This window comes from Taeniopygia guttata, chromosome 7 (assembly GCF_048771995.1).
Source record: "Taeniopygia guttata chromosome 7, bTaeGut7.mat, whole genome shotgun sequence".
NCBI lineage: Eukaryota > Metazoa > Chordata > Aves > Passeriformes > Estrildidae > Taeniopygia > Taeniopygia guttata.
Genome location: NC_133032.1, coordinates 18,452,973 through 18,471,002, shown reverse-complemented (window position 1 = coordinate 18,471,002; position 18,030 = coordinate 18,452,973). Strand labels below are relative to the sequence as shown.

Below are 18,030 nucleotides of genomic sequence, written 5' to 3'. Positions count from 1 at the left end.
ACTGTGCCCAGCATGAGGATAACCAGCATTCCAACACTTAAAATAACTTTCAGCCATTTTGCAATTTTGTTTGTGAAGCTGCTTATAATTTCAAGTTTAGAAAATATTTCCAGCATATATTTGCATTTTCAATGGTTCTAATGTCCACATACTCTGCTCTGTTAACATTGCCCTCTATCTTTTAAAATGGCATCTAAAAAAATTACTCACTAGCACTTTCCAAAGACAGAACTTGGTCAGAAGAGCTGGAAGAATTTCCAGTGAAACTTATGTACTCCCAAGCTTAGGATTTGTAAACACTTTCTCTAAATATAGAGTAAGGTCTGATCAGCAGTTAACTCTTCAGTCTTACTGAAGTCCTGCAGATACTGTGTATTAGACATTTCATGTTAACACTGGATTTGGATATCCCATACTTTGTGTTGGATGAAGCTCCACCTTCCCAAGGTCTGCAGAATTTCAAGAAAAACTCCTAATCAAAGAATTCAGCTATGGGAGCAGGCAGATATATACTGTTAAAGTAGATTAAATCAAAATCTTATAGCAGTATTTATTTCTTAATTTTTTATAATCATAAAATTATTTCTACTGGACATAATTTAGTGTGATTTGTGAAATCTCATTTTTTTGTGAAATCTCAATTATCTAATTTTCAATGGTACAAATGTCTTGTTCAACACCAACAGAAACCATGGCTGATGAACACAGCTGAAATCTAAGTCACTTATAGGTAAGCACGCTAACTTCTACTTACCAACGTTAAAGCACTGATACTGCAAAATAACACACCAGAAACCTCAGACAGTTTTGGCCAATTCATTCACCAGCATCAAAGGGAATTATGAGTGACAGTTTTTTTTCCAGTACAGGAACCTACAGCTCATTCTCACAGCAGATCAAGTTTTTACTTACCAATGAAAGGACCTAGAAAAGCAGCCTGCCACTTATCAGCAGTGCTATGTAACAATTAAACAGGCAGCGATGATATCATAACCAATCAAAAGTGTATTTGCACAAACTGTTATTTAGCCAAAGAATAGAACATGCATGTTTTCAGGAAATACACTGAGAGCAATGACTTTATTCTAAGTATGTTCTAAAAACCTTTACCTGAATACTAAAAATGACTCCATGCGAGTAATTTTTGATAGTCTGATTCAGCAGTGACTAAAAGGGAGACACCTGAAAACCAAACTCTACAGTGTCTTGAACCCTTAGAAATGAAAATGGAAAAAAGGTTTTTTTGAGCTCCAGCCCAATTCTCTTCAGTTGCAGACCTGACTGAACAAGCTGGGAAGGGAGCTCCACAGCCCAAAGCAAGACTGCATACAGAGTACTGATCTTCCATGCCCAGGGAGTGCAGTAGCCCACTGTTCCCAGAGACAGGAAGTAATAAAAACAAGACTGAGAACAACTAGAAAATGGCACTGTTCCAATTTGTAACATCCCTTCAGGCTGTAAAGGGCATCTTTGAACCTTCTGTGTGTGTTGAATGCTCCCTCAAGCAACCATTAGGACATTCCAACATGATTCTTCCTTCCCATCTTGGATGGCCAAACACCACCACCAGTTACTTAATTTTTGAGTGTTTACCCTCCTGGGGATGTTTATACCCCCTAAAGATACAGGCATCCACCCCACTAAGCCGGGGATCTTGGTACAGGAGACTCATCAAGAGACCAATTCTACCACACAAATGAGAATTTGGGGTTTTTTCAGCTGCCTATACAGGGATTCTCAGGATTTCACCTGTGGAGATCCACCACAGCATCCAGGTTCTGCAGCATGTGCCAGACCTTCTGTAAGAGTGTGCTGTCTCTCCATGTCCACAGAACAGGACTGATTCTCTCTGAAAATACTGGACTCACTGCACACATTGACTGTACAGTTTAGGATGTAAAGGCATTGCCTGATAGCTCTGGAGTTTGGGATTTATGGCAACCTAGTCAGACTTTCTGTTTTCCCTGTGCAAATACAGAAAATTCCCAAATGCTACTTGAAATTTACCATGAAAGATGGAAAAACAAAACAAAACCATCCAAATAAACAAACAGAAAACCCAAACTGGAACTTTTTCAGGGGAACACAAGAGAAATGGCAACCCTTCTTACAACCAACCTTTGGGCTAGAGTAAGAGACAGGATCCAATTCTCCAGGCTCAACCATAAATTTTTTTTCACTGATTTTTAACAGCTACACCAAATTCAGCAGGAATTTTACAGCCTGGTTCACCCATGCAGCCCTTATTCAATTCTATTTGTGCTGAATGAAACAACTGCAGCTGGGGAAAAGAACTGCTGGTGAGTCATCAAGGACTGGTTTTTAACAGGTACTACTGGAATGGAGGGAAGGAAAAGGTTTCTCAGGCAACCTTTATTCTGCAACTTGTTCCCATTTGAGAATTTTAATTCTGATATTCTTTTAAAAAAGAAAAAATGGGTCTTTTTAAATACATGGTTTGCTACTTTGAATTTAAACTTCTGAAGCAATTGATGAAGGGACCATAATGGAGATGCTGGGAAGCAGGAAGCACCCAAGGGCATGCTTCTTTAGAGTGCATAAAAGTAGAATTAATCAATTTTATCTGTATATCATATTTTAATAACCAGGATATTTCCAATTCAACAAGTAGTATACAGGAATACATGGAAAAGTAATGGCATTTGAAAGTTATCTGTGCACATACTTATTTGAACTATCTTCATTTACTCTCCATTAGTGCTAAAATTGTCTTCATCCTGCTGCAAACTTGACTTGTCCACTTCTTACTTGAACATATGCATTGAAAGCTTTCGGAAAAAAAAACCAACAAACACGCCAATCCCTCAAAACTAACAAAAACAAACCCACAGCCCTAGACTCTACAGTTCCCCTGCAGTTATAGCCAAAAGAAAGCATAAATGTAAGAAGTTTTGGTAGTCTGACAGAGTTCCTTTAACTAAACAGCAGAACAAATAATTGTGGCCCAAAGTAACAAAATATTTAAGAATGTACTTTGAATTATTTTCTTAAATCTAGATTAATACTGTCATGTCTGCTAGCATTGTTAAAGTTGCTTCATTTTCTTTGAATTAACTGCTGTACTTCACTTTTCAATGCAATTTGGATCATGAGAGATGTCTTCTATTTTAACAGAATCTGAATTATTATCAATCAACCACTCAAGTCAGAAAATGCTGGCTCCTTTATTTCCTCCATTGTTGTAATTTCCATCTTATAAGGAAGGATTCAGGTAAAAACAAGAGCTATTTCTGTAATACAAGGTTATATACTATTACAAGAACAACCACCAGTTTACATCATTAATGCCTACATCATTTTCAAAGCTGTATGTCTGCATATTCAGAAAGAAAAAGGATCATAGAGAAATCAACTAAGTAACAATTAACAAAAAAAAAAGTTGTCACTGAAAAAAGCTGTCACTGTCCACAGGAACCATGTCTAGTCACGTTTTCAGTCAGTCAGTCAGCTAGCTGAGGGTCATGTCATTACTTAGTTTCTGTAGAAAAAACACAAGTACAAAAATAGTATCAAAAAGCAATATACCTATTTTTATTTCAAAGTACATATCATAAAATATAATAATTATAACATCATATAAATAAGGCTTTAAATATCTTTAGAAGAATACTACTAAAGTTTTAAGCATACTTCTCTAACTTTTAAAAAAGTGCCTCTTTCTCTGAGTAGTGTGCAAAAGCCAGCATTTTTTCTGCAGTATAATGTTGATAAAAAATAGAGCGATTTTTTTCTATGTATGTCACAACTATGATACTATTACTTTTTTAAAACATTTTTGCAGAGCAGTAAATCATTAAAATATACACATATTAACATCAGGATTTTAATAAACGTTTAAGTCAAAAAAGTGAATGCAAATGAAATCGGTGATGCAGGACTTTTTCTGAACAAGAATAACCAAAGACAAAAATAACCAAGTATTTTACGACAGAATAATTTTTTTTTCAACTTAGTAACTAAATAATTATTTAAAACACCCATGTTGGGAAAATGCAATGAATCCATCTGCTGTGGGTTGAAGTTAATCAGCAAAGAGTATCAAAAGCCACAGAACATTGCTCCATGCAGCTGTGTCTAGCATTTCTAACACAACACTAGTTAGAAACTCTGCTTCCTAAGGACTATTTTGAAAGCTTTATGAAGGACATTTTGGGCGAGTTTGGGGTGTTTGTTTTGTTTGCTTGTAGGTCTCTTGTTTAGTAGTTTGGGGTGGTTTTTCCAAGGGTGGGGGTGGTATTTAAATAGAACTACAAGGTAGCAATGAAGATACTAACTGGAATGCCACAATGCATTCTTCTGACAGATAGGAAATTCTTCCCTTCCTCTTCTATTTCGGAATGACACAGTGTGTGTAACTGGCATCAGACACTGCAGTGAGCTTTTCACAAAGTAACACAAAGCCCTGAGTGCAGAGCACAAGCTGGTCAGCAAGATTTTTAAGACAGGTCTGCTTTTAGCAACTGCCTAGAAGTAGACACTGTAGTTGTCTTTTCAACCCTACGCTGATTTAAAGCAAGACAGTTTGAAGTGATTATTTCACCCATTAATACTTAGCATAAAAGGGGATAACCTCACACCCCAAAAAACTTGCATTAGAACTTAAAAGTGGTGAAGACAACCCTACTGGTCTGTATTTCCATCTTTTCTCTGCTACTTTTAACTAGTCACAAAAACAATTGAGTTTTCATTGACTTGTAGGACCAGAGCCTGTAAAATTCATTAGATGGACTAGTTCAGAATATTAAGATATGTATTTGCCTGATAAACAAAGTTTGTTGCAAGGTAACAGAAAGTTCTTATAGTCAGAAGTTTGCACTGCAAAAGCATTATGAGCAGCATATTACTACCATAAAACCTTTTTTAAGAAACAGTTTTGTAAATTGTATTTTAAAAAAGGTTGTTTGTATAAGAAGGCGTTGGGGCAAAAATTCAAAATAAAAAAGGTTAGTATTCTCACATCTTAAAAAAAACCCCACAACTACTTCAGTGGTAGGGAGAACAGCATCTCTTTTCACATGCATAAGTTAACACTTTATTGAAGCAAAATATAAGCTTCCAAATTACTGCAAAGCTTGTCAGTCAGTCCAGTGCAAAGTCAGGCAATGGGAAAATCACTTATATGGGCAAGCCCTTTTGAAAGGCAATCTTTCCTTTTACGTACCACTTCATTTGAATTTGAGAAACCAACTAAAGGACAAATGAACAAGTAATTCTGTCTGTCTATCCTGGAAAGAGATGCCAAGACAATCTGCTACAAAACTTGGAATCAAGAACCTGGTGTATGAAAAACTGGAGATAAATAATTTTTCTAATTTTAAATGCATGCTGTATTTACACTTCTCCAGTAAAAAGTACACAAGGCAGACTGATATTATATTACCCTCCACATCATAGTTATTCCTGTAGGGACACAGAGGCTGGGCTTTTATTGCTGAAAGTAAAAGTCACATTAAAAACAAACAAAATGTTGTACAAATGTAAGAGCATGGGTACAAGTTACTTAAAATTTCATTTATCAAAGCTCATGATTAAAAAAAGTTTTAGTTTAGTTTTAGCTAGAATTCCATGCAGAAAAAGAATGCCCAGAAATCCAACTTATTAAAAACAAAACTTGTGTATAAAAACTAAGGCCATGTTTAGTAAATGCTGTTTATCAAAAGAGCAACATGGACGTTCTTAGAAGAGAAAAAGAATACTTTGGGCAAAAGATTTTTTTGGTCTTTGCAATTCTGGGGTCACAAAGAACATCTATACAAAGAAAGGTACAAGGAGTGAAGCTTAGAGGGAAAATAATGATGCAAAGACAGTCATGTGATACTTTCTGAATTAGTTAAATCAAAACTTCATATCCCCTAGGAAGATAGTATGGTACTGGAAATATCTGGAAGCTATAGTAATATTTGAGAGTTATTTTGTAGAAAAAAGGGCTTAGGCTTTTCTCCCCCAACTATATTCTCCTTTGGCAATAATCCTAATGCTGAAAAAAACCAAAAATAATTCAAAAATGTGATGAAAGTCAATATAATTTGAAGCAAAGCAATGTTTTAAAAGAACAATTGAATTTTGGTCCCCGAAGGCAGTAAGATATAAACATCTTTAGGAGTTTAGCCAGCTTGCACAGACCATAAGCATAAAATAATAAAGTTCTCAAACTGATTATCTCAAACACCTATCTCAATTCCTTCACCACAGCCTCTGCTTTATTTTCTCTGCTATCACATACTTCAGCTACACCTGATTTCTGAGAACACAGATGACCCAAATATCTCAAAATCTGGGTTTCACCTGACAAACTTACCTGTCCCCCCCATCTTTTTTTTATTTACCCTGTCACTCCTCTGCCCTTCAAGGGCTCAACTTTTCATCTTTAACCAATGCCACTGAGGGCATATGATAGCAATGAAAAAAAAGACACACACAAGCTTATGTCTGTTTCATTGTTTATTTTTGCATACTCTTTTCAATGTCAACTGATTCTCCCAAGTACAAAAGTGGTATTTCTATGAACATCCAGATTGAATTTTATCAACTGGTTCGTTTTTTTTACTAATTATAAAAATTGACTTTTTATAAAATAAAGTGCATGTACGTGTATATATATATAGGCATACACACACCCATATAATATGTATGTGTATATACACTCAGATGTATCAAAAATCCTATTTCAATTTGCTAGCTAAGAACAGATTTAGAGTTTATCATTATAAACTCTATATTATATATATATATAATATATATATATTATAGATTTAGAGTTTATCATTATAAACTCTAAATAGTTTATATAAAAATGTCAAAATGCTTGCCTGTCACTATTTCAGGTGGCTGGAGTGCAGGGGCGTAAGAGCTCAGGCAGGGGGGCACTCACCTGCTCAGTAAGTTCTCTGGCGCTTGTTGGGCTCCTCCGAGGGCGAGTCTGCCAGCCTCACCTTCAGCCTCACACCATTCACAATCTTGCCGTGCAATGCAGTTATGGCCTCGCTGGCACTTGCTCTGTCTGCAAATTTTGCATAGCCCACATTTTTTCCAGTCACAAGATAAACACTTATCAATTGTCCAAAACGACTGGGGGCAAGGGGAAAAAAAGAAAAGGTAATTTTCAGATTTTCCTGCAACATTTCCAGTCTGAAGCACATGTGGTTTGTTAACTGCAAAAACTGTACTTTTATATCTATGCTCCCAATTTGCATATTCCCTTCTCTTGAATTAGGGGCAGCAGTACAAATGAACACCAAAAGTTCACAGGTTTTTTCTATTAAATATTACAGCAGAGCCACAAATATCAGTGACTTCTGCCTTATTTAAAAGAATATGTAAAGCTGATCAATACTGCAGACCCCAAACACTAAATGGCACTCAAAACACCCCACAGAAACAAACAAGTAAAAACCCTAAATCAACTGAAAGTCAGACATACACACCCACACCAGCAGAAAATTTAGAAGCTAAATCTGCATCTCACTTAAATGAACTTGCTCAGTGTGATTTATCTTTGAAAAGGTCTCACTGAAATGACTCAGAAAGCAAGCACTGCAGCTTCAGGGAAAAACAGATCTTTTTTTCTATTTTTTAGAAAAAATAGAGCACTCAGAAGATTCTTAGACAGATCCTTAAATATTTTTTTTAAATAGACTGCTTGCTTCTTACTGAAGCTATACTGAACGGTCAAGACTCAGGTCCATAGCCTTTTCCTCCCCCAGCATCTGATGAAGAAATTCCACTATATCATATAAGTACAACTTTGACTTTCACGCAAAATGCTTTCCTCTCCTGAATCTTTTAAAACATTTTGGCTTCCTGAAGATTCATTGCAAATTCAAGCTATTAGAAAAGGGAAATGTCTATTTTTTCAAGAGTATACTACAAATTAATAAGATAAAATACTGGAGAACTGATAATTACACATTTTTTTTTGAAGATGGCAAAAATTATATCAAGTCTTTGCTCCACACAGGGAGATAGACTGAACGTTTGAAATAGTATTAGTTGGATGCAAACCATTATCATGTATCAGGAAAAAAATCAACACTCTACATTTGTTCTCCCCTAGGTTACTGTGGAAATTTATCAAAATAGTTAAATGCCTTACAAAAGTAAAAGAAAATGCACAATTAATTAGGAAATAGTAACTGGAAGTAATCAATTTTTTGGTTAAAACTCTACATAAGAAGACTAGACATTTTACTTCAGATTAAGTAAATTGATAATAAAGCTGCTATATTGATGATACTGCTGATATGCTTCAATGTGAACCCCATTACACACTTCCTTGAAAAATGTAACTGTTATCTACTGTTCACTTATGACTTCATAGTCACTGCACTGCCTTTTCTGGAAAGGGTTTTAAGGCTCTCTTTTTAATTTTCAATATTTACTTTCAGTATTTCAGTTTTAGGGAACACTTATTTGTAAACAGTGTCTTACCAGAACACATCCTCCAGTACATTTACAGGTAAAGGATGGGGATGAAAAAGTATGAAAAGCCTTTCCTTCACAGCAGTGTCAGGTGGAACCTTTTTTTTGGGTGGTGGAAGTATGGCATCTGTTTGGGGCTGCAGCAACTGTGGGCCAGAAGTTCCTCCAAATGCTTGCTAAAACAAGGGAAAAAAATGCAAGTATAAATTGCATTTATATTTGGTGGTGGGGGGGCAGAGGAAGTAATTTTACCTTTCTTACCATTTTTGTTCCATTACAGGACATAAATCGACCCTTTGAGTTCTAATCTTCATTACTTTATTTACTTTAGTTATTTCATTAAATTGGACAATAAATTCAAGTAAAGTCAGACACCGTTTCAGGGAATAAAAATGCACCAACCAGCCCGAGGTACGCCTTAAAAACGCAGCACGTAGAACAGTTTGCAGAAGCAAGCGAGCAGTGCTCTTTATTGGCATACGTGAAGTTTCTTACAACAGTTCAGAAGAATACCAACAGCAGCCATGGCTGGAACTTACAGGAGGCGTCCTGTACTGCTGAACCATCGCGCTGTTACTGCGCAGCGCTGACGACACCTGTGCTGTCACCAGCTGTGTTGCCATTTTCCTGATAAGGCTGCAAGCAGAAGTGTTAATAAGCTACTTTAAAGAAAGAGCTAAGTTACAGTAATCTTAAATTTAGCAAGAAAAAGTAAGTTCTAATATACATCAGCATATCTGTAAAAATCGGTAATGTCATGTAGATAATGAAAATCGAGACAGGCTTTCATGACAGCCTATGGAGAGATCTGGAAACCTTGCATGCTAGCAGCAACTCACTGAAAACATTCATTCATTACCACTTACATAAAACTACTCTTTGGGGTTTTTAACACTGGGGAAAAGAAAAAAAATATTTAATCTCTACAAGAGCCCACTACATTTTGTGAAGAATGTAAAACAGAAAAAATTTCACCTGTTTTGGTTAAGAATACAAAGATTCAGTTCAGAGATCAAAATATTACCATAGAAAGCTTACATCCAGCTCTCACTTTCCAGTGATTTTTCTTTGTTCTGTTGCAGAGTAAGAAAAAGCAATTGCTCTTTTTGCAGAGATACACAGCCTGTGTTGTAAGACTATGTAGGAATTATTGAAGAATGAAGGCTGCAATGAACATTGGTTTTAGTTCAGATCAGCCACGCATATCTGAAGTAAATCTCTCCACTGTCCCTTCCTTACTGTCTTCATCTCCCAGGTTTGACATAAACTAGACTCCTTTAGGATGAAACTAAGGCAAAACACTCACTGCAGGAGAGTACTTTAGCTGCTCCAACTTGTACTGGGCACTTAAAACACAGGAAGAAGTCAGAGATGGTTAAACACCTGAGAATTCCCCATACTGTGCCAATATGAGATCCTCAGCACCCAGATGTTTTACTCTACATACATGCTTCACAAAACTACTTACATTACTGCAGACATAAACAAGAGATGAAGTACATAAATCTGGTTCTAATTCATAAACCTCATCAAAAATACATTCCAGCCTTGTTATGTGTTACAGATACATTGAGAGATTCTTGCCAAATCCTAGATGTTTCCATGGTATCTTAAGAATATGTATTTTAATATTTTCTTTATCAACCAAGACTACCAAGTTTCAAAAGGCTTAATCTAAACCATTCAAGAAGAAAACCCCAAACCAAACAGTTTCTGAAAATAATATTGGCAAGTATGGCATAGGCTCACAGTGATATTGACATTATGTCTTATGTTAAAAATGTGTTTATTTTATATTTTGCTCTCCAGAACATAACTTTCAACTCTGTAAACTGTACTTACTCTGAGCTATCATTCCCATCTTCTAGGAAAATGACAGTTAGTCGATTTCCAGGAGGATACTCAAACCCATGTAGTTTGTACTTGGCATATATTGCTGAGGCAGCAGTGCTGTACTGAATCACAGCATACCCTGCAAGCACAGTGCACACAGTGTCAGCAGGAAACAGGTAAATCCTCAGAACAAACTACACTCACATAAGCAATATATGCAAGAGGCATATCAGCCATGGATGACATAAAACTCTGAAGTCTTTTTAGTACACATCGTTATTACTTCATCACTTTTATTTGTGAAGGAAGTTTCAGTGAAATTTACTAGGGACAGGTGAGCTGTATTTATGCTAGCATCTGAAACATGAAAACATCTTCCTCACTACTCCAGAACTAGTAACAAAAGGATACATAATTTTATTCAAAAATGCAACTATCGCATCAACAGTGAACTTCAAGAACTGTTAAAGTTAAATGAAACTTTATAAATCATTAACATTTCAAGTTTCTTGGAGAAGAGACCACTTCCATATTTGTCTCAGTAGCAGAAAAACAAGACTGAAACCAATCTCTCAGTAGAAAATATGACCCATTTTGGAATTATTTAATCACCATTTACCCATGTCAACTTCTACACACACTTATATTTCAGAATAAAAACTTCCAAAGATCTGTTTAGATAACATTTTACTTTAATGTCTAATAATTTCTGAAACGTCTTCATTTATTCTGCCTCGAACTATTAATTTGAATAAAACCCACTTATCATGATTTTGATACCATCCTTCTTGAGATTTTATTATCTGAAAGGGAAGGTATAAGCCCTTACAGGAGTTCAAACAAAACTGAATTTTTGGGTGTATGCAGTGATAGGAGCAACCACCACTTGTTTCCAACAAGTATTTTGAAGTGCAAATTTATTAAGTACAATTACAAGGGATTCCCTTCAGAGAAACGAGACAAAAATCTTTTGTGCTTTTACTTACCACTATTGGTATGGGGGTCTCTCTGAACATCACAATACTCCAGACCTGGAACTAAATCGAAGAGGGCGAACAGCTGCTCTTGAATAAAGGGGAGCCGAGATATCACCGACAGGCGCTTGGAGACTGGTTCTTGAATTCGGGTCTCAGCTTTTTCAAAGCCACAAAATTCTGGCTGCATACCTCAAGAATCAACAAAATAATCTGAGTCATCCTACTTGCATGCCTTCATTTCATGCATATGTTACATCAGACTTTTAAAAGTAATCCAAGTCAATTATATGCTAAAGGTCACATGTTGCTTTCACCAGTGCACGTCACAAAATACTTGCCCAAGCAGAGCAAAGCAAGCCATAAAAGTAGAGAGATGAAATACCTCCCTTGCTCCTAACTTCAATATCCAATCTACTATTTAGGTGTTGACCTCCATCAGCTTCCCTTCCTCCAAACCACATTATTACTTAGTGACCATAGTGGAAACTACAAATCATTTTTAGTGTAAAAAGCCGTGACTTACAAAATGGAAGTGTATTTCCTCTCAGTTCTGGCCTCATGGTATTACTGTAATAATCATGTTCAAAAGTCTCAGATGACTTATTTTTAGGTTCAGCCAAAATGGCCCTGTAGCCTGAAAGAAACAACCACATATAATAACACCTCAGCACATCTCAGTTATCTGACCAGGCTCACATTCTTCAAGTTCCATATTTAGAAACGTATTACTCAGAAAACCCAGTAAATACTGGCTTTAGAGGAATAATTAAATTATAACTCTTGAAGTCTGCCCAGAACACTTCCAGGCCATCTCACTTCCAGAGATGGAACACCCACAACTTCTGTGGGCAGCCTGTTCCAGTGCCTCACCAAGTGGCTGGCAGTAAATAAAGCATACAAAGTCTTCCACTCTGTAACAGATAAATCATCACAAAAACAAAAACAAGCACTCTTCCCCTAATTTTAGTTAGCATGACTTTGTTTTTAAATAAACGTGATAACAACAGAGTGCCTGTGAATAATGAAATAGATTTTATATAATAATTCTATATCAAATTAATTTGATTAAAACTGCTTATTTGCAAGTACAAATTAAATACTTTCCTGTGTATGAAGCCTACACTACAAACCAATAATAATGCATAAAAGAAAACTCTGTGTCCATTTCCAAACTCTTCTCACTGATCCTACTTGCAGTTGGTCTTGAAAAAACATAATCAGGTAACAGTTCTCAATGAATGTTAACAATGCTATTATTTATTTGCATGAGAACTTTATCTGAACATATTTCTGCATTGTGAATAATTTACCTGCAAACAAAACTAAAAATTAAAGGTATATTATGATGATGCACAATTATTGCAAAAAACCTTTAAAGAATTCACTTGGATTCTTACTTCGATCACACTCTTCAATTGCTCGGGCAGCTTGCGATGGTTTCAGGTACCTGACATAGCCCAAACCTTTACTTTCTCCAGTAGTCTTGTTTTTAATAATGCTGCAGTATTCAATGTCTCCATACATCTAGAACAATCAAAAAAACATATTTATTTCCAATAATTGAAAACCATTAAAAGTTCCATGTGCTATGCCCTTCTAATAAATTTAGAAAAGGGCATTTTAAAATAACAACAAACAGAGAATCAGAACCTTAAACTTCTCCCGCAGATCCTCCTCTGTGTAGGTTTTTGGTATCATAACAAAGATTCGTGTAAGCTCCTCATCTTCAAGATCTCGGTGGCTTCCAGAAGCTCTTGATTGTGCAATAAATACCTAATGAAATAATTACATAGATACCAATTACTGGCAAGAAGGTCTAAGACACATATCAACAAACAAGTGAAACAGTTTAACTGTGTTTGTGTTTATTGTTCACGTCAGCTGCCTTAGCACGGAGAGAAAAGAACACCAGTGACCACCTGTGATAAAAGGCCTATAAATATAATAAATCCCAAATAGGACAGGGGCCAGAGAAGCTCCTTATGGGGGATAATGAGGAATGGTGAGAAATACCACTGCTGATTGAGCAGCACTGTCAACATCAGGCAGCAAAGAATGCATTATTGTAACAGGCCTAGTACAGCAGTAGTAGAAACAGATAAGCAAACAAGAAAGCCTGGCAGCTTAATAAAACCAGGCTACTGCAGCTCTCTGCTCAGCTGGGCCAAAGTTTACAGGTCTACTGCTCTATGAAGGATCATAGCTTCTCATATCTGTTACTCTTAAAATCTTCTTTAGTTTTTCAAATAAATTTTATCTCTGAAGTGCATATCAGAAGACAACCAAGAAAAAAAGGCCAAGTAAATAATAATTTTAAAAAAAGAAATAAAACCAAAACAACCAAGTAAGAAAGATTTTCAAAGCAAGCCTGCTATGCGAAAGTAGTAACTGATTTCACAGAGCTCTTAATTTATTTTTCTAACAGCCACGCAAGGGCATGAGGAATACAATTCAGGTCTTTTGGCTTCTGATGGCAAACTCTTCAGACAAGATTTCACTGACTCAGTTGTATTCTCAAGTGAAACATATGGCATCGTCCTTCACTCTACAAACGCATTCATACTTTAATCCTTAGTGAATAGGAAATCAAATCAAGAAGTGGAAAGCTGACAGAACAGTTCCGTAGATTTAAAAAAAAAAAAAAAAAAAAAAAAAGTTTTGAAAAGGGTTCACAAGCTAGAAAACCGATATAAAAAATACTGGCAAAATCAGCTCTATTTATGCACAACTATTTCGCTTACAACACCTAAAATACACAAAAGAACCTTTGTCACGAACGCCCCCTCACTTCCGGGTGCGGCATTTTGCGCAGGCCCGCTCCGGCTCCGGCCGCCGCGGGATCCGGGGAGCGGCCGGGCCTGACCGGAGCCGTGCCCGGGAGGGGCGGGCCCGGCCCGGCAGCGCGCCCAGGCGAGCCCGGCGCTCCCGGGCCTGCGCCCCGCCGCGGCTCCCGCTGCCCCGCCCGGCCTCCGAGCCCCCGGCGCACCTTGATGGGCTTGCTGTCGGGGAGCAGGCTGCGGCCGTGCATCTCCTCCATGGCCCGGCAGGCCTGCGAGCTGCGGGCGAACTTGATGAAGGCGATGCCGCGGGACTCGTTGGTTCGCCTGTCCCGCAGCAGCCAGATGTTCTGGATGTCCCCGAAGGGCGAGAAGCGCTCCCGGATCAGCGCCTCGCCGGTGTCCTTGCCCAGCACCACGAAGACGCGGCTGTTGGGCGGCTCGTCCAGGCACTCGGCCGAGAGGCGGATGCCGCTGCTCTCCTCCATGCTGGGGCTCCGAGCGCTGCGGGCTGCTCCAGGGAATGGCGGGGAAGCGGGGCCGCGCCTTTTCCGCCGCGGAGCCGGCGTGCCCGCCCGTTCCGCCGCCGCTTCCACCGCCCCTTCCGCCGCCGCCTCCGCCGCTCCGCGCGGGCCGCGCCCACACCGCGCCCGCTCCGCGCCCGCACCGCACTCGCGTTCTGCCTGCTGTTTTTCACAAGCAAATTAAATACGCAGAAATCCCCCCTCTGTTTCACGTAAGCAGATGCAGTTGTCAAGTAGAAGGACGTGATAACATCTGGTTCTTTTTCCGTAGATCTAAAGCGGCTGTGTTGAAGAAAGTAACGTTCTCTATTCAGGAATATTATCAGTGCCACACTGTTGGAAAAGTTGGAAAGCACAAGACAGGACCAAAACTTCGGAGTTTATTTGGCTGTACAACAGGTCAAGCTGCAGGATTTTTTTACTCAGATCCAAACAAAAACAAAGGCAAAACTAAGAGGTGACATAAGTAAAGTGTTGGAGGGGACATACATTCCCTGTATTAAAATATTGGTACAATTTCCAATACTCAGTACACCAGGTCAGAAAGTTTACATCTTTCCCAGAACATTAGTGCCAATGGGCAGATTTTAATTTCTGATTGTGAAGAGCTTTTAGATTTTGTTTGCTGGTCACTACCCCCTACTGGCTTCGTGATGTGCTGCAGTTGTTTTGCTTGACTAAATACCGTCCCCTACTAGTACACTATGACTGTTGGTTTTTCTTGTGCTTGTCACAGAGAAGTTTTGAAAAACAGTGAAACATACGAAAGAAAAATATTCTGTGTGGGTTTCATTGTTTTATATTACTTGAATATAAATTACATTAATTGAATCAAGGTATTAATTACATACACAGTCCTGTGTCCTGTGCTTTGGGTTGTTTTGGTTTTTTTCTGGTTACTAAAGTGCTTTAGAATTGTGTGGCTTTCCCCCCCTCTCCCCCCGCCATGATTTCTAGGAAGCGTTTTGTGATATTCACTTTATAGGAATTTCCTTCAACACATCATCAGCATATAGTAACTATTTTTAGACAATGGGAAAAGTCAGCTCTGAAGGACAGAAGAGAAATGTGACTATGTCATCGCAGTAGTCTTTAGTACACAAGAGCAGGCTTCTGTTGAAAAAGACAGGTTTTAGCAGGTTTGGGAGGAAACAATAATGGTTTTTCAACTTCTGTCAAGAGATTCCAGGAACTGGCTTTTGACAGCCTTTTTTCTAATGCCCTTCAATGGAGCACAGCCTTGTGGAATTCAATGACAATCTCATGCTCATTTAAAAAAAGTATGAAATTAAATATGTATCTTCTCCCTATTGGGGATACAAAGATATTCACATAGTTTGGAAGCAGTAAGGAGTTGTATATTAAATGCTACAAAAAACTGCAACTCTCCATGATGCAAAAAGGATCATCCCATCCTCCTGGATACTACTGGACTGCTTCCCTCTTTCAGACTGCTTAGAGTAATAAAGCATCCTCCCAAATGACCAAATTTTCTCAAGTGGTTTTCCCAATCGCATTTTGAGGAGTGCTATTCCACAGAGAAACACACTGCACCTGAGAAAGGCACTGACATTTCTCCTTGTGATTCTTTTAGGGCATCTTAGAGCTTTTCTGCATGTTGTACCCGAGGAAACCAGGTGAAATTGCCTAAAGCCTGCACTGCTGTCTGAGTTGGCATTGTGCACCCCTGCTGACAAAAAGTGCATCATACCTCAGATGCATCAGATGTAAAATGCTTGTACCTCACTGCAGCATATCCATAAAATTACAATAGCGGCACAATCCCATGGCATTGACAAAATCCATTTTCCTATTTTTGCCTTCCCACAACAAATAAGGCTGCAGCCTAGTGTACACTGTGCTTCTTTAACTCGCCCTGCAGACAGAACAGAGACCCCGGTTTTCTCCTAGCATCCATCAACACACACCAGGCCAAGCTTCTGAACCAGGTTTTATCCAGGTTTTTACAGCATGTCCAAAGCCTGTGCAAGTTATAGAACAGTCAAACCAGTGTGATCATCTTTGTCACATTTCATCTGTCCAAGGATTTCAAGTTCCACAGTTCTTTACAATTAAACTGTTACAGCAAAATTTTCACTATTTATTCCATGTAATGAAGACAACTACAGTTTTACTTTCTTCAGTCTTGACTGCTATTTGAGAGATTGTCAATATGCAGATTTCTGATGCAGTCAAATCCTATGCGTAGAATCCCAGGACCTAGTTTATACCTAGGCTTACAGAAACACTAAGTTGCTTTTAGTGTTTACATGCTACATAGTAGCCATTTTGTAGTAAACACTGGTGTGCGTGCTCAAACCAAACCTTACCACGGTAAGATGGTAAAAATTATCTGCATACAATTATTTCGCACCCAAGTTCCTCGCTTGAGAGCTGGGGGTAAGAGCCCGGCTGGCCTCCAGCAGCTCATGCGATTTCTTTGTGCAAGTGGAGTGTTTGTGCCAGCTCTGCAAAACCGCAAACGCAGTTCGGGCTCGGGGCAGCCCCGGGGGGCTCGGGGACTCCGGGGGCGCGGCCGCCACCGGCGCTGAGGCAGCGGCGGCTCAGCCCGAAGGGCTGCGAACCCCTTTGCGTCACAGCTCCGGCAGCGCGCTCGGAAACGCTCACAGAGCCTTGCCCGGCCGAGATACGCTGCCTCGTCATACCAGGCATGGAAAGAGCTCGGCTTCTTTAGAGGTGCGGGCAGCTCGGGGACGAATCCCTAGAGCGCGTCCTCCGACCTCCGCGCTTTCCGTCCCCTCGCCCCGCAGCCCACTCGCCGCGCGTTCTGCGGCCGGGCGCCCTCCGCAAGTCGGGCGGGGCACGGTGCGGCGGCCGGGAGCGACCTTTCCCCGCCGCCGCGCACCGCCCGGGGCCCGGCTGGCTCCCGCTCCCTCCTCCGCCCCGAGGGCCGGGGCTGCTGCCGGGGCTGCTGCGCCCCCGCCCCGGCTGCCCGCGCCTGCGCGCCGCCCCCGCTGCCCTAGTGCCGGTGTGTGCCGGCGGCGCCGGGGTTTCTCAATGGAGCGCCCGTCCTCCTGCCGCAGCGTCCCTGCGCGGCGGGGAGAGTCCGAGAGCTGTATGAAACCCTGCCGAGAGCGGGGCCGAGCACGGCGCCCTGCCGCCACAGCGGCCCGGGACCCGCGGCGGCGAGGGAACTGCGGCTCAGCCTGCAAGGGCGCGGGCACCGAGACTGGGGGGCGAAATCCTTTGTCTGTGGCTTCGTAAGCTGCCTTCGAGCTTCTCAAGCCGAAGCATCTACACGGAGTCCCTGAGGGTCACCCCTACTGCCGCGGGAGACGCGGCGGTCCTCCTGGACACACACGTAGCCCTTCCTCCCCTTCTGACGCCCACGCACCAGCCTGCGCTATCGACACGTGTCCCAAAAGTGCTCCCTCTCCTTGCAAGCACTGCCCGCACCCCGCCCCGTAAGGGCCAGCCGCAGGGACAGGGTCCTCGGCAGGTCGGAATCTCGTTTGGTTG

At 40.1% G+C, this 18,030-nt stretch overlaps 1 protein-coding gene across 2 annotated transcripts; it reads right to left on the bottom strand.

The window, feature by feature from the left end:
- Positions 1 to 3,166: 3,166 nt before the first annotated feature.
- RBM45 (RNA binding motif protein 45) lies at positions 3,167 to 14,612 on the bottom strand. 2 transcript variants are annotated; one of them, XM_030277558.4, is made up of 10 exons: positions 14,236 to 14,611; positions 12,900 to 13,022; positions 12,647 to 12,773; positions 11,773 to 11,883; positions 11,259 to 11,438; positions 10,282 to 10,411; positions 8,979 to 9,075; positions 8,449 to 8,615; positions 6,893 to 7,089; positions 3,167 to 3,499 (listed from the first exon to the last, which is right to left on the bottom strand). In XM_030277558.4, the coding sequence occupies exons 1-9, from the start codon at positions 14,512 to 14,514 to the stop codon at positions 6,897 to 6,899; spliced, it is 1,407 nt and encodes a 468-aa protein (XP_030133418.1). In that variant the 5' UTR covers positions 14,515 to 14,611; the 3' UTR covers positions 3,167 to 3,499; positions 6,893 to 6,896. The 2 variants fall into 2 exon arrangements, with proteins under 2 accessions (XP_030133418.1, XP_072788402.1); XM_072932301.1 differs by lacking the exon at positions 3,167 to 3,499 and having other exon boundaries at positions 3,529 to 7,089; positions 14,236 to 14,612.
- Positions 14,613 to 18,030: the final 3,418 nt, after the last annotated feature.

Bases quoted from the DNA above. Each gene is read 5' to 3' on its own strand.
- RBM45 (XM_072932301.1), bottom strand. From the start codon at position 14,514: ATGGAGGAGAGCAGCGGCATCCGCCTCTCGGCCGAGTGCCTGGACGAG. The intron at 9,076-10,281 runs GTAAGTACAGTT...TTCTGCTTGCAG, and splicing joins GATGGGAATGATAGCTCAGA to CCTTATCAGGAAAATGGCAA. The intron at 8,616-8,978 runs GTAAGTTCCAGC...CCCTTGTTTTAG, and splicing joins AGCAGTACAGGACGCCTCCT to CAAGCATTTGGAGGAACTTC.